General features: G+C 34.5%; 1 protein-coding gene across 1 annotated transcript; it reads right to left on the reverse strand.

Annotated features, from left to right (window-relative positions):
• Positions 1–1,951: 1,951 nt before the first annotated feature.
• LOC121325882 (pyroglutamylated RF-amide peptide receptor-like) lies at positions 1,952–12,783 on the reverse strand. Its single transcript, XM_041268962.1, has 6 exons — positions 12,426–12,783; positions 7,102–7,260; positions 6,404–6,465; positions 3,732–3,967; positions 2,996–3,093; positions 1,952–2,361 (listed from the first exon to the last, which is right to left on the reverse strand). Exons 1-6 carry the CDS (start codon positions 12,781–12,783, stop codon positions 1,952–1,954), a joined length of 1,323 nt encoding a protein of 440 aa, XP_041124896.1.
• Between the last annotated feature and the right edge of the window lie 3,481 nt (positions 12,784–16,264).

A 16,264-nucleotide genomic window follows, 5' to 3' on the forward strand; every position in this document is an offset into this window, starting at 1 on the left:
TTGTTACTTGTATACAATTAACCATTTTACATTGTGTGGCTGTGCAAAGGTGGCAATCTTGACCCCAGGCTGTTCCTCCACACCTTAAACAAGATGGCTGATAGCCACAAAACACACACACACACACACACACACGTGTGCAGAGCCTCTGCTCTGCCACAATATAGGGATCAATATCAAATCTGAAGGAGTTTACTGGTCTCGCACCACACTCTCGATTTTGCAAAGCCTGCATACTAATTCTTTTTTTTTTTCAGTACAAAATGGGAAGGAAATGATACACAAATATCATATGCATATGCTCGCTTCAGTTTAAGAAAAGTGCTTGATTAAACCCACGGATGTGTCATCACATAATAATAAACATGATAATTAACAATGAAAAAATCTCAGGATTAATACATACAGGCTTCCTGTTTCCATTAATATATTTAATTCTGCCTGAGCAGAATGTTATTAAAACTGATGTGTTAAGAAGTGTACAATGCAGTGAAGAGCTGATAATATAATATACATTGGATCAGAAATGATGTGTCTTATACTGATTCACATATAACATTAGTAACACAAGGTCAGTACCATTAGCACATACGTCAAGAATATGAATAGCATTTAGGTATAGAACATCTTATATTCAAGGCGGTCTAAACATTGGCTCAAGTCACATAGTACATGGATCATTCATTGAGTTCCAAATGTAGTTATTTTTTTTACTTTATTTAAAGATGAAGACTCTTATTACTAAAATATGTTGGGCAAAAGTCCTTTCATAGTTCAATCAAAACCAGAAAAGTGGTTTACAAAATCTAGCCTTCAGTACCAGAATCAATCAGGGATCAGTTGCATGAGTGAGTCACTTAATATAACAAAGAAGATGTTCTGGAATTGTTTGATATAGACCATTTTGATTGTATGTGAGGAGTTTCATTACGCTAGGAAAACACTTACATTGATTTCAGGTCCAGGATTTTAATACAAAAGAAAAGTTAATTATTTGTTGCTTCTGCTCTCCTAGTCTAACTTTAATAGAATCTGTCATTTGGCAACAGCTGTGCAATGCTTTCCATAGGAGCATCTGTGATGTGTAAGGAAACGATACAGGATAACAGGATCTGAAGAATTAAAGATTTAGAGTAAATGGTTTGTACCAGGAGCTGTATTAATGATATATAATAATAAGATCGCTCTTAAAAATGGTTTAAAAACCTAGAAACAGATTAAAGATATTTGGATTACTTGAAAGGTGATGTTTTAAATAACACCAATTATTCCACTTAATTACAAATTACTTTGAATCTGCAGTTAAGGAATGGAGATAATCTGCATTTTAAGGAATACTGCCACAAGCAATTGCAAGCTGTTAAGATAACTATCAAAATAATCCACACATTTAAGGGATCTATGTGAGACTCAAGATCCATTTGTCAGTTTAGGGTAAACTGTGAACAAGCCAAAGACAACTATGATGTTTTAACCAAAATTATTTTATTATTATTGTGTCACAATTATACACCTTGTACAGAAAATAATTTTACATTAAATACCATATATTACAATATTTATCCAAAAGAAACAACAGGTGAAATTGTTCTAATGAATTAATGGATTCCTTTACAAAATGCCCTCTTAATGAACATGCAAATGGATAGACTAAGGTACACAAGATGTGTCAATAGGGTCTTATTCCACAATGAAATAGACTGATTGTACTGTAGATAAGCTGTCCATAAAGATTCAACATACTTCCTGAAACATATCAAATTCAAAATACTTACTGAAACACACCACAGCACAATATTGATCAAGACGTTATATTATAAGGTGATGTGCAGCATAGTTCTTTTTAATCATTGGGTTTCAAGAATAAAAAGTGTTTATGCATGCAATCATACGCAAAAAAAGTAAAACTCAAGTGATAACACAGTTCTGTCCTGAAGAGACAGAAATCATTTCATTCATTCTGCTTGTGACTAAGGATGTTAGTTGGTAACTCATGCTGGACTGAAAATGTTCTCTCTTCCGCAAATACAGATGATTTTTCTTCATTGGACGGTACCAATGCAACATTCTCAGAAAGTTTAAACTCAACCCTCTGTGTCGGGCTATGTGCTTGGAAAGCCTCCCGTCTCACAGGGTTAGAAGGAGGCACATTTAGCTTTGGCGTCTCCATGCTGATTCCCTGGTTTCTCTGGTTTGGCCTCCAGATCCAATGGGAAAAGGTAGCCATGCAGTTTTTCTTGAAGTTCTCATTCATGAAGGCGTAGACAATAGGGTTATTGAAGGAATTGGAGAATCCTATTGCCTGCACAATGGCAAGAATCATGCTGACTGTGATCTCATCATACTCATTTTCAAAATCATCTGTAAGAAAGTCATGATAATACTGATGTTAGTTGAATGGGCCTCACCGAAGTATTATTATTATGTACAGTATTATTAAACTAATATACAGTAAACCATGCGTGTCAATGGGGCCTATACATTGTGGAGTCAATTGATTTTTGACTATGTGCATTGTACTTGAAACTTGGCTTTAACCTTGGTACTTCGGTACTTGGTACTTAAAGACTGAATACATTTGGACTGAGATTTGAAGATTGTTGTAAAAGCTTGTCCTCTTTCAATATTACACAAGAAAATTGACATGTCTATGTAAGGTTTTGATATTAAAAACATTACAAAATTAAATTATAACTAACTTTATAATATTCACCAGCAATTACATTTTTGTAAGGTGTTATTATTATTATTATTATATTATTATTATTATTATTATTATTATTTAATGAGAGAGTGCAGTGTTACTTTTAAAGTAAATAATTTATTTTATATTATAACAAACCTTTTCTTAAACTTTATTTCGACAAAATAAGTGCTTTAAAATATATACCTTTCACAAGCAACAGATTAATTATCAGTGTTCAAAACATGAACTGCTTACTGTACTTCATTTACGGTTATGGAAAAATACAGGGTAATAAGCAGAGCAACTCACTGTATTCAAAGAGCATGTGCACAATGTGAAATGGAGCCCAGCATACAGTAAAAAGCAAAACAACTGTTATCATCATCTTAACAGCACGCTTCTTCTTCCTGTAAAAACAAACAAAAACAAACCGAACGAGTAAACAGCTGCATGGCTTGTCATGCAATTACTAATACTGTGCCTTAAGGCATGAGTTAAAGAACGGTTAAGTTCTAGTTGCATGCCATACATATATGATTTATAGCCTAGATCAGAAAAAAAGTGTCTTTATTACAGAAGAACACTTACAAACAATGGGAGGCCATTTAGCCAATCTAAGTTCGTCCGGTAGCTGATTGGGTAAAAGATCGAAGTGATTCCTGCCTCAACAGCATTACTAAGTAACCCATTCTATAACCTCACCACTCTTTGTATAAAGTTGTGTCTCCTTCTCTCTGTACTAAGTATATCTCTACTTAATTTCCAACTACTGTACACAAGTGAATGCCAGTAAAGAAAAAAAAAGTAGCTTGCTCCAAAGTTACAGATCAGTGTCACTGACTGATAGTTCTGCTGTATAAAGACAGTATGACAAAAATACTAAAAAGACAACTGGAATTGAAGAGCAGGTACAAAACTTCTCAAAAGATAAATAAACACTGTATTGAATAAGCGCACTAAGAACCACTCAGAAGGTTCGTAAACAATTACATTAACAATGCTTATTGAAGGGCACCGTTGTGTGTATTTGTAGAGTTATTTCTACCTTGTAATCTTGTTGACTTCCCTGTGGTTCATTGTGTTGAATACAGAGGAGTCCCCAACACGCTTCCGGATCCAAAGCTCAAAGGATATTCTGGTGTAGAGAATCAGCATGGCGGTCAGCGGTAGGAGAAACAGAGCCACAAGGATGAAGGTGGCATAAACCTGGCGGTGGGCAGGGGTGCGCCAACGTTCCTGACAGCACACATGGTGGTGGTCATACAGGAAATCATATTTCACCTACAACAACAAATTATTTCAAAATTGGTGCGAGTATGCACAGTGACTTATGAAATTTGACTCAGTTTCAACTTATTAATAATAAGTTGAAATAACTAAATAAAACATAAACAAATACAATGGACTCTCACTAATCTGATCTCTTTAGTCCAAACTGACCTATAATTCTAACACAGGCCATCATAACAAAAAACATGCTGATGGCAGCTGTAGAAACCAAACTTCCATGTTTGGAGTCTGTCAAATATGTATAGCTGTCTCTGTATTTGTTATTCAAAAGGCTATTACCTATTTTTGACCAAAAATATAACTATATAAAAAAAAACATAAAAGATAGAACAAAACTTTTTTTAGTGTGGTACAAATTACGATCAGTATGCCGAACAAATCTGGTCCTACTGATTTGCATTGGCGAGCGTGCACTGTACATATATGTGAAATTTCGGGAAAAAGTACACCATATTAACTATAGAAACAAGTATCTCAGTCTTGCACTCTGGAAAGAAGCAACTGAGGAAAAATCATGTTCACTCTGTAATGGTTTAAAAAAATAAGGTGTACTTGATGGGGGATGTCAATACATTGATTGCAAAGGCACATTTTCACTGAAAGGAATTTTAACATAGATGAGTTCATCTCTCAAGTCACATACTCAAGCTTTTTCAATGTCATTTATGATTAAACTTTTCTATTCAATAGCACGTAGATGCTTACCCTGGATATCATTGTATAGTTAATAATTAGCACTCCTCACAGCAGCTTTAGAAAGTTGTATTTTAACAAAAGAAACCACCTAATGATGCAGAATCAGACAAATCAATTTTGATCTCTTAATATGAAACTACTGAACAATGTAGTTCTTTGGGCAACAAAACAGTGGAATACTGCTAATGTACAACATGTATCTCTACCTTGTTCACAGTTTCCCTATAATGCGCAATTAACACACATTGAATCCTCCTTGTTCCCAATCATTTCATTCATAAGCTTGTTCACAAACTGTTTAGGTTGGTTGCAAATGGTATCAGTTAAGTGAATATCAGGGGTGAATTGCAGAAGATACCATTTGCTTTTTTTGGTAAACAATCACCCATTTGTACAAGTGGATTGGTCCATTAATTTACCTGGACAAACTATTTCTAAATATTATATATATATATATATATATATATATATATATATATATATATATATATATATATATATATATATAATATTGATCCGACTCTAGTTTCCAATTAGCTTACATGCTATTTTTCTTTTCATTTTCTGTATAATATTTTATGACTTTTCTTAAGTTGGGGTCATAAACTTATACACACAAAACAGAACCTTTGAGATGTTTATTTTATTTAGAACAGGTCATGTGTACAAATAAGATGTTTCGGGTCACTGTGACCCCAGGCATTTATCTATGTAGATTTGTGTGCAAGTATAAAACAAACTTCTTTAATTTATTATTATTATATTTGTATTATTTCTGGAAATAGCTGCACCTGTCTGGAGATATTTATAAAACAAAAAACAAACAATATATACATATATTGGCAGAGGCTAATTTTCTCAGTCAGTACTGCAACAGCATCTCATTGGTAAAGACATTCCAAAATGAGGAGCTCCCAGGTTGGCAGTCAAATAAGTTTTTTCACAGCTCCTGGACTAAAAGAGCATAAAACTGTAAAACCTTTGCAAATAAAAAGATTTAATCAATCTAAGGCTGTTTAAATTAGTTTGAAATTGCATCAGGTTGATATGACCCAAAACATAACAGATGTACCTAAAATCTAAACATAATAGGAGAATTAAAAACAATATAATAAAATCACACACACTTTTACGGTTCTCAGTGTATGTTAAATATAAATGATTGCGCTGTAATAACACTAATGTGTTTTGGGTAGGCTACACATTACATTATGTAAAAATATAAATCTGTACAGTAGGTCTACACAGTATACAGTACAGTAGTAAAATCTCAAAAATACATTGAGTACAACTGGCAACACACAAGAAAAAGCAGACTGGGAAATGCCAGCAACAATTACGTTTAAAACATGCTTTCAAAAGTTCTTAACAAATTGATGCAATTGTAAGTGTAGCAATTGCGCGCAGTGTTAGTACAGCTCATTATAATATATTTGATCCTTCATCTACACCCTGTTTTTGTGAATTTCTGCAGGAACACCCAGAGTGACATATTTAAGGCTAAAGCGCAAATAAGAACTGCAGCTGCAAAGCATTTGTTAAAATGATGATAACAGTGTTGTGTTTGTTTAGTACAGTGACTTGCCAGCTCATAATCCAGACCAGGGTGTGCAATTACAGTAAAACAGACACCACACAGAAATAAGCACCCCGCGAAATTGAACATGTGAGATAAATTAATTTAGTGTACTATGTGATGAGTTAAGCAGCCCTATTCTGGAAGTATCTTACCTCTAGCTGCTGTACATACAACATTGGGGATCCTAATATTACAGCAACAACCCAGACCACTCCTGAGAATAGAGGGAATATAGAAGTAGATCATGATTAAATCTAAAAAAAAAAGAAGCTTGTTAATTATTCTTTAATTAAATACAAAGGACCATACTTTTTTTTTTAGAAAAAGGATCCTGATTATTGGTTAAGATTGTAGGCTTTATAATTGCTACATGATATGCATCAAGGGATCACCAAAGGAAGATCTATATTGTAAAACAGGAAGTGCCTGTAATTATGCTATTTTTGTGGATTTTTAAAAAAACATAATTAGTGAAACATGTCATGTTTTGCAGTATACTTAAAGATTCTGATGACATCACCTATAAATATTTGGTTGCTTCTAGCAGATGAATCAATTTTTTAAGAAAATGAGTTTTGCTCCACATTTGGTTGCTGATTTAAATCTGACCGATGACCGAGACCCATTACGTTTTCAGTTTATACACCAGCTTATTTGTTTTATGGGTTTATGCATGGAAAAGAAAGCTTGTTTAAGCAAACTGACTTTGTGGAAAGACTTTCTCTAGAACAACCAATACATTTGCTAAGAAAAGCAGCATAACAGTGTGCCTGGATATTCTGTCGTTGGATTTGAATGAAAAAAAGTGATTTAGCGCTAGATCTTATACACTTACATATATAAAACATACCTAGAATTTTGTACACTCTTTTTGATGTGTACTGCCTTTTCATTTTCAGTGGATAGACTATGCCTTGATATCGTTCCACAGCAATGCAAGTCATGGTAAGGATACCAGTCACTATGGCTGTACTCTGCACAAAAGGGACCATCTTGCATACATAGACACCTGAAAACAAAACAGCAAATCAAAGTTAGTGTACAAAGTAATTTGTATTGTGGCAATATAATCTTTTTTTAACCTGTTGCACATATTCCTCATATGCCACTTAGTCATCAATCAAGCTGTACCCCACCAGCAGAAGCTACAGTTGGAATTGTTTGGCACATTTTACAGCACTAGGGAATCACCTGCATAAAGAACTCTTCAGCAGCTACTGTTTCTGTTTCTATTGAGTTCTCTTAGATTTTAATACAAAGATTGTATTAGAACAATGTAATTTTACCATGTTACAGCATTCTATTTGCATTACAGTCTGAAGGTTCAATATTCCTGTGTAAATTTTTTATTTATTATAGTAGTCTTCTTTATAACAAGATACACTGTTATAACATATTCAATATGGAGATATACACATGAATGTCTGTAATTTACCATTTTAGTTGAATTCATGCCCAAATCTGATGTGTAAAGTACATTCAGTATATCAGTAGGTATACCACACATCCCTTGATTTATACACAGCGACTGTATACTGTAGAGTGCAATTACATTCTGACTATATTGCCGAGACACGTGCAATCCATAAAATGTAATTGTTATCTCTAGTGACCCTCACATGCAGGTGCAAAGGGACAAGTATTATTAAGGTATTACTAAGCAGTGCAAAACATGTCCTCAGCAGAAATTATATTTGCTACTAAGCCTGATAAGTAATGATCTAAGCAGAAACATTAATAGAGAATAACACTCTTCAAATAATAACCGCTCTATCAAGGGTCAATAGTTACTGTCTGTTTATTGGAAGACCACTATGCAATCCAAAATGCCGTCGCTGTAGTCTATTGCAGCATCTCTTTTGTAGTTGCTGGCATTGCGTTATTGTTAAATTTCCTTTAAAGTGTGGCTAGGCTAGGCTAACAAACATCTTTTAATACAAATGCAAAACTGTATACAGGGTTACCTTTAATTAAAATCAATGAAAAGAATGCTGAAATGACTGAATCGAAAAACACATAATGCTATGCGCTGTTATGAAGCTGCCAGTGTAACCAAGGCTCTGAATGGTACAAAAATCCATTATGTATAGCTACAGCAGCATCAAGCCTTCATAATTATTCAATGATTGATTGAAAAAAAAGTGCTGAGGTGGTGAGACAGAACAAAGTGCCAACCCTTACCTAAATAGCCTTTACATGCAAGCAATCCATCCTTTATGTTGCATTAAAACCATTGTACAATCCACATAAAACAACATAATATAGCTCATGTTCTCTGCTTCAAATATCTCAATCACTCCTGCCCCCCTCCCACTAGTACAAAACTTTCTCAAGAATTAAAGGTGGAGTGCTCCTAGAAAACGTTAGAATGTTTAAAAAAATAATATTAGGTATTCATTTGGTAGTATGCAAAAACAATAAACTAGAAAACACTCTCCCAGGAAACATGCAACATGACTGTGGGATTGTCACAAAGACAGCTGGAGTGGGGGGGACATCAGACCAGAAACAGGAACCAGAAAAAAATCAAAGAGAAGCTGAGCACTTCCTTTACGCTCAGTGTTTAATAAATGAACAGACAGTAAATAAAAAGGTTGTAACAAAAACAGCACAAGGCACGTGAGGCCAAAATAAACAGACAAACAAAACGGACTAACATTTAAACAAACAGTGGACTAACAAACAAACACGGTGAGTGAAAACAATGGTTATATATTTTACTTTATTTAGTTTTCTCATTTTTAATTCTCTCCTCTCCACACCCGTTCTCCACTCACTGAACACACAACCTAGAGTGAGTGAAAACATGCTGCTTTTATGCAGCTGTATAGAGACTTGCTTGCTAATCAATCATTCATATGAAGTCACGGTACAACTGCACGTGAATTAATAAAGTGCAATTCCCCGTGCTCGCATATTATTACATTTTACTTGCACGTGAAGTGCTGTACAATCCTCGTGCCTAAATACAAATATACATTTTAAACACTCGTGTTACAGACCCGTTTATATCCCGTGTACCAATGACTATACACCAACATTAACACTCAACATACAACACAAAATACACACAGGGGCGGGCACTTTGCCACAGGGATACAGCAACTTTTTCAGTTTCCCTGCTCTAGAGAGGGGAGACACATCCTATTGAAGAGCCATGGAGTTAGGAGGGAAATGCCATAGCTTGGTGGTAGAAAAGATGTTTCAGAAGTCTGATTTGTATACCAAACAAACATGCAGGATAGCTTTTACTTATAGTTCTTATGAAAGAAGGATGGCCGGACTAGACCATAAATTCCCTCCTAACTATTGTCATCTTTTCACTGTTTAAGGCTTTGGTTCTGCTCCAACTAGGTTAGACACAGATGCCACTAACATAGTAAGCTTTTGGACTGCACTTGTAACTGCAATAATCAGTGAATCCTAGGTAAGCATGGTAAAGCACTGTAAGAAACCTGATTAACCATGGTAAAGCAGAGGAAATATATGCCATAGTAAACTACAAAATGATTGTGCAAATTTATTGCGCTGGTGACAGTAAAACAACATAATAAGAGAGCATAGGGTTTAACAAGGGTCCCTCACCAATGATTAAAAAGTGCTAGCCAACCAGGGAAATTACTGGAGTCCCTGATTGGAGACAAGCTGCTATCAATCCTACCTATACGTTTAACTGTTAACAATATGCAGGTACACTCTGACAAGCTATAGTCCCATCTACACCTTTATTTTATTCTTTATCCTTCCTTGTCCTTTAGCTGGTGTGTAACTGCGCCAAAATCGTAGTCTAGTTTAGATTATCGAGATAAAGATTCCAATCTTCAATTTCCAGCTTGTCACTTAGATAGATGACACTCAGAAATTGCCATGAACTTGGTTATATTAGAATTTCAAGATGAATATGGGAAGTGACATTTTATTGATTTAACTATTCCCACGAGGTTACCACTATAACTTTTTCATGTCCTAATATGTGCATCACTGTTTGTTTTTTCCTTCAGAGGTGTCTCAAATGTATCCTCATATGTAGGGCAGTAACAGATCAATGACTGTTCCACTGCTGTTATGAGAATATTTCAAAATATATTATACTATAACTTGCATTGTCAAAACCCTTATAAAAAATGTGCTGTGACATTTTAATAGCAAAGAAAAGTGAAATCATGGTAAGCATGGTAAACACCCTGGTTAACCACATAAAGCACAGGGAATACTTCGAAAGCATAGTAAACAGCAAAACCACTGTGCAAATGTACTGTAATAAAGCTCTAGTCCAATTCTGATTCAACTACTAGGTAAAACACCTAATGACATAACATAAGGTTTAGCGAGGCTCCCTAACCAGTGATTAATAATGTGACAGCTAGCCAATCATTTCTGTAGTCCCCAGTTGGAGACTAGACACAATCTGCCCATTACATCAGAACATAAGAAAAGTTTAGGAACGAGAAGAGGCTGTTCGACCCACCAAGTACACATCCTATCACACCATTTGCTCCTATTAAAGGAATTTAAAGAGTAAGTAGCGGGGTTCTGAAAAATATAGTTTTACACGTCCCTGTGTGTTGCTACAACTGCATCCATTTTGAAAAGAGCTTTGAAACAGATTTTAAAGTTTTTAGTGTAAAAAGTTGTCAGGGTGTTAACAATGAAACAAAAGATTACAGAAACATTATTTAAAGTGTTTTAGATTTTAGATCTTACTGCACCACCTGATAGGCTATTCCATGCATAAAGAACACTGTGTTAACAAAAAAAAAAAAAAAAAAAAAAACATCTTCCTACCTTCCATTCTAAACTTATTTTTTACTCCGCTTTCGTTTATCCCCCCTCCCATTATACTCGCTGTGCTAAATTTGAATGAATGACTGGCATTAACTTTATCTATACCACTTAGGATTGTATAAACTTTAATCAAGTGCCCATTTTTTCTAGACTGTGGAGATATCATTATTTTAGCATGTTCCAACAGCTCATACCATAGAATCCTGGGATCAGACGAGTGCAATAATATTTTTTTTTGCAATGAGGTGTCCAAAACACCCCTGACAAGCTGCTGAACCACATACACACATTTATTTAATTCTTACTTTGGTTGACCTTTCCTGTACCAACATGATTTCTGGTGCACTTTAAATTCTCAGAGATCCAAAAATCTAATTATCCAGCTTGTCAGGTAGTTGGAGCACATTTCGAAATTGGCACAAGTTTGGTTAATGTTAGAATTTGTAGGTTGATGTGGGAAATGTCACTTTATTGATTTCGTTGTTCCCTTGAGGTTAACTCGATTACTTTCTCAAGCTCTATTTGTACATCACTGTTTGGATTTCACCAGTGGTGTCCAAAATGCATCTCATAGGCAAAGCCTATTGCAGAAATAAAAATGTTACAAATTTAAACAAGTAAGTTTGGTAGAAAATGTTGGTATTTTTTGAATGAAAGCATTTATGGAAAACATACATAAAGGGAATAAATGTGGAGATTATTATTATTATTTTGCTAAGGATGTTATTGATTTAAGTGCTCAGTGAATCTCTTGTTCAAAGAGAGCATTAATTCAGTGTATTTTTGGATTAGATTTTCATTTTCCAGTTTCCTCTATTCATGTTTGTTGTATGCACAGCAAAGCTCTAAGTATAAACTATATTGAAGAACAATATTTAACTGTTGAGACACTTTGCAGTGAATTAGAAGACACCTTACAGAGCAAAGTGTTATTAAAATGACAAGTTACATTCACAGCATTTAATGACCGCATATAATTTGAGCAATTTTTTTTTTTCTAATGCACTGTTAATTATATTATCCTATTAGTTGCAATTTCCTTTTTATTTATTTATTTATTTATTTTTTTGTTTTTGTTTTTGCTTTAACCTATAATAAATAAAAGGCTAATTTATTTTAGTTTTATTTTATTGGTGGAAAAATACTTTCCCCACATTTTAGATGAAGTTGATCTTATGGATAGAAACTAAACACCACTCCAGCAGTATGCATCTTGTATTTCACATTTAATGCAGGTTTTGTTTAAATTAAAGGGTTACATTACCAACATACTATATTTAACGGGTGTGCACGATGATCTATTCCCAATTTCACTGCCGTTCTTTTAGCATTTAAAATGTCAACCAGTACCGAATCGTTTCAAACTATATAACATTATAGACCACTTACCTCCCAGCCACTCTGAAGAAATGTTTTGTAGTAAGGTAAAAGGTATGCAGAAGAAAGTAATTAGAAGATCGCTCACAGCCAGGGAACAGATGAAGATGTTGGTAGCTGTCCGCACTGTCCTCTTTCTGACTACAATGTAGACCACCAGAATGTTTCCGACAAGAGCTAGGACAAATATTATAACATAAATAACAACAAATGCTGTCTTAGCACTGGGAGGCAGTTCAGGGATGTAGACCAGAGGCTGCAAATTGTATGTTTCAATGAAGTCCTGACGCGAGAGGTTAAAAAACTCCAGAAGCTGTTTCAGGGACTCGGGAGAAATTTTCAAAGATCCCATTTTATCAGAGGCATTCATTTTCACGGTCTGTCTTGATGGATAACAGAAAAAAAAAGAAAGAAAACGTTTTTGCTAGAAAACGTGTTTTGGAAACATTATTAGGCTATGCATGCGTAAGAGAGTTGTGGATACATTGGTTAAACCTGCCAAATCAAATCATCACGTTCGCTGGAAACAGCCCAGGTGTAAAACCTTACAGGTAATGCTGTGCGACTGTGTTGTAGTGCCGATGGTTTACAAATGTAACCGACTGAAATAAGGTGTTGCAAATTTGTAATTGTTTAACAAACATGCATAATACAATTGTAAAACAGTTTTTATAAACGTACTTCTTAAAAATCTCTAACTACAAAACGCGAGTTAATTTACTAGGTAAAACTAGTCAGACTGGTTTAATATTCCAAGTATCTATTGCTTCCCAAACCCATGTGTGCAGTTCACAGAGTGTACCGTATAAAACATGTTCTTATGTTGCTGGTTTCAGATTATTTTAATCCCCATACATACTTTACATTATATCAGCTGTCCTAGATTGCCAATGAGACACCACTCGATAAAATATCACATACAAATACTAGTTAAACAGTGTCATATAGGGGAGGGTCATATTGTGGTTTATTGAATGGCCAAAATGGTTACCCACTTTGGGTTAAAGGGAAATGTATTCGTCTAGACGTAGGACTACTACATTATATCTCATTTTAGAGTTTTGCACACACTGCATCATTAATAATATGTTTTAATAGTTGCATTTATTAGCCAGATCGTTAATCTACATCGTTACTTCTGTAACAAACGTATCTAATTACCAGTACACTATGGTTATTAACTAGCCTTTATATCTTAATATGACAGTGTAATAAGAACCACTTAAATGATTGCAAACATAAAAAGGTAAGCAGGTTGTAGAGAAACTAAGCTATGCAATTTTAAGCTATATGCTTTAATAATATGAAAACCCTACCTAAAGACTATTTCTACCACTTATACCCATTTATAAGATTTGTCACTGAACTCCAGAATATGAACATCTTCAAGGTAACTCTTTTACTTTTAAATCATGGCCATAGATTAAAGCAATCTGAAATTGCATACATTAACCAGCCTAGAATGACCAGACCAAAACATAAATAAATAAGAAAATTAATAAAATGCCAAAGGCATCTATTATTTCGATGTGTACTTTCTTTTATATTTCAACACTCTTTATCTCTTCCCCCACAGTGTAAGAGCAGAACTTCACATATAATTTGAATGTTTAAGCATTTTAATGTATTTTTTGTTGAAATGCCAGGTATAACAAGCCTGCACCCCCCCCCCCCCACACACACACACCACCCACACCCACACCCACCCACAAATTTGAACTGTAATATGTTCACAGCTATGTATCAATTTAGAAATTGTTTACTTTACAAATCCTAACTTGGCCAGCTGTTGTACAGTTGTTTGTCAAGGTAATAATTCATTGGTATCGAAGCATTTCTCAATGAATGTTACATTAGTGGGTTACAAGCTTCCAATGTATTAATGTTGTCTGGATTAACCTTTTAACATAAATGTGTTTTTTTTGGTTTGTTTTTTGTTTTACATAAAATGCTATATTTACAATCCAGTCTTTGCTGTTTTCTTGCAATGTATGCCTGTCATGTCTAGAATATTATTTATCTTGTCATCAGAATTTCATCCTTCTCTCACCTGTCTGGTTATTAAAGGGTTGTGAACCCATTTTAAACATTTACATTCCCATCTTGACAGGAAACAAACTTATGCAGCTAATTTAAGAACTACAGCAACACCTAATGGGCTTAAATCCTAAAACTGACATCAACATATACTTATGAAGGTAATATTTCAAGACTGGACACTGCCTAAGGTTGGTCTCTGCTCTTGGAAGAACGAGGAAGACAAGACAATTTCTCTAGTGTCTATGGAAACGCAGGTAGACTCGTCCATTTTTAAAGTACGGGAAGATGCAGTTTAATTTCCATATGCTTGTGTCTATCATTCAATCCATTTACAAAATAAAAGCTATTATCCTGCTTGACCTGAACATTGGTGATAGTCTATTCTACCCAATCCTGTGCCCCCTGATTTATCTTCTTTTTGGTTATCTGCCCCTTGTGCTAGTTTCCTCAGGATACAAAATTACAGACTCTGCTGTAGTTTGCTGTGATACTTGTATAAGTGAATTTGATAGCCTCGCCTCTTCAGAGAGGTTTTAGTTTCATGTCTTCTGACAAATGTATGTTCAATATAGTAGAAGCTGATTTGTAAACTTGAATTACTGGTATACCTAAAGTCTAATTACAGTAATTACCATCTCCTTAGATGTGATATAATTATAGTGTGTTTCCAGCCTAAAACTTAGTACCTACAAAAGCTTAACAATTTCTGTAGACTAATCTGCTTGCATTGCAAAAAAACCATGAAAAGTTTGGCAATATTGTCCAGTGTGTTTGTGAATGTGTAGTGTTTGTTAATGTGTTGATTTGATGTTTTCTCTGGAAACAGGGAAGCAAAACATGAATTTCTGGAATTACCATGAAGCCCATAATTAAATTAAAGTTTTAGCTAGAGAAAAACATTGAGGGCAATGAGAACACAATTAATGGAATGGGGGAGAAGGTAGCTGTAGATGTAGATGTAAGGGGGAAATGAACAAATTACAAGTTCAAAGGGAAGTGTTACACTTTCATTTCCACCACTTATCATGGTCACTGATTCTTGGTTTGTGAAGGTTATACTCCTGACAGAGCTATTGAATTAACTTCATGTCATCTCTGCATTGCTAACTGTTAAACCCACTCATCACCCCTCAAACGATTGCCCCAAACTGATCATATAACCACTTGAACTAGCTTCTAGTTGCACAAGAATACATCAACATAGAAAACCCACTAAAGCATTTAATCACCTTTTCAAATTATATCAATGTACTGTTGGTTCTGTAACCAGTATCAGGTGTCAGGTTTTTGCTGATGAGGCAATAAGACAGTAGAAACATGCCTTTGTTCTGTGCTGCAAAATATGCCCTGAGATATGCAGTCACAGATTTATTTTCTTTTATTGAGAATGTATATGTTTAAGGAAATAAATAAATAAATGTAGTGTGTTATATCCACTTGACTCAGTCCTAGCTTAACTGTAATATGAACTTTTTTCAAGGTAAAACAAAATGTGTCTGGTAAAAAATGTATGATTCTTAAGTCAAAATCAATTCATTTTCAAAGAAAGGCTATTATAACTATTATAATTATTACAAGACAACTATGTTTGTACTAAAAACTTTCCAACAGTGGAATTCTTAAGAAGTGCAAGATAAGGATTTATTGAGTGAGCTGTACGGAGAGATATGTTTTCTGACACCACGTTTCATTTACCCTTATCTGTTCTGAAGTTATGCAATACAATAAGCATTTCTTAACACAATGCTTGAAATGGGATTACAGGAGTTAAGGAGTGGATTGGATTGGATTGGATTTAGGTTAGTTTATAG

Source organism: Polyodon spathula, chromosome 13, assembly GCF_017654505.1.
Source record: "Polyodon spathula isolate WHYD16114869_AA chromosome 13, ASM1765450v1, whole genome shotgun sequence".
NCBI lineage: Eukaryota > Metazoa > Chordata > Actinopteri > Acipenseriformes > Polyodontidae > Polyodon > Polyodon spathula.

Coding starts and splice junctions, on each gene's coding strand:
- LOC121325882 (XM_041268962.1), bottom strand. CDS start 12,783: ATGAATGCCTCTGATAAAATGGGATCTTTGAAAATTTCTCCCGAGTCC. Junction 7,261..12,425: donor TTCTTCAGAGTGGCTGGGAG/GTAAGTGGTCTA, acceptor TTTTGTTTTCAG/GTGTCTATGTATGCAAGATG. Junction 2,362..2,995: donor GCACATGCTCTTTGAATACA/GTGAGTTGCTCT, acceptor ACTTTCTTACAG/ATGATTTTGAAAATGAGTAT.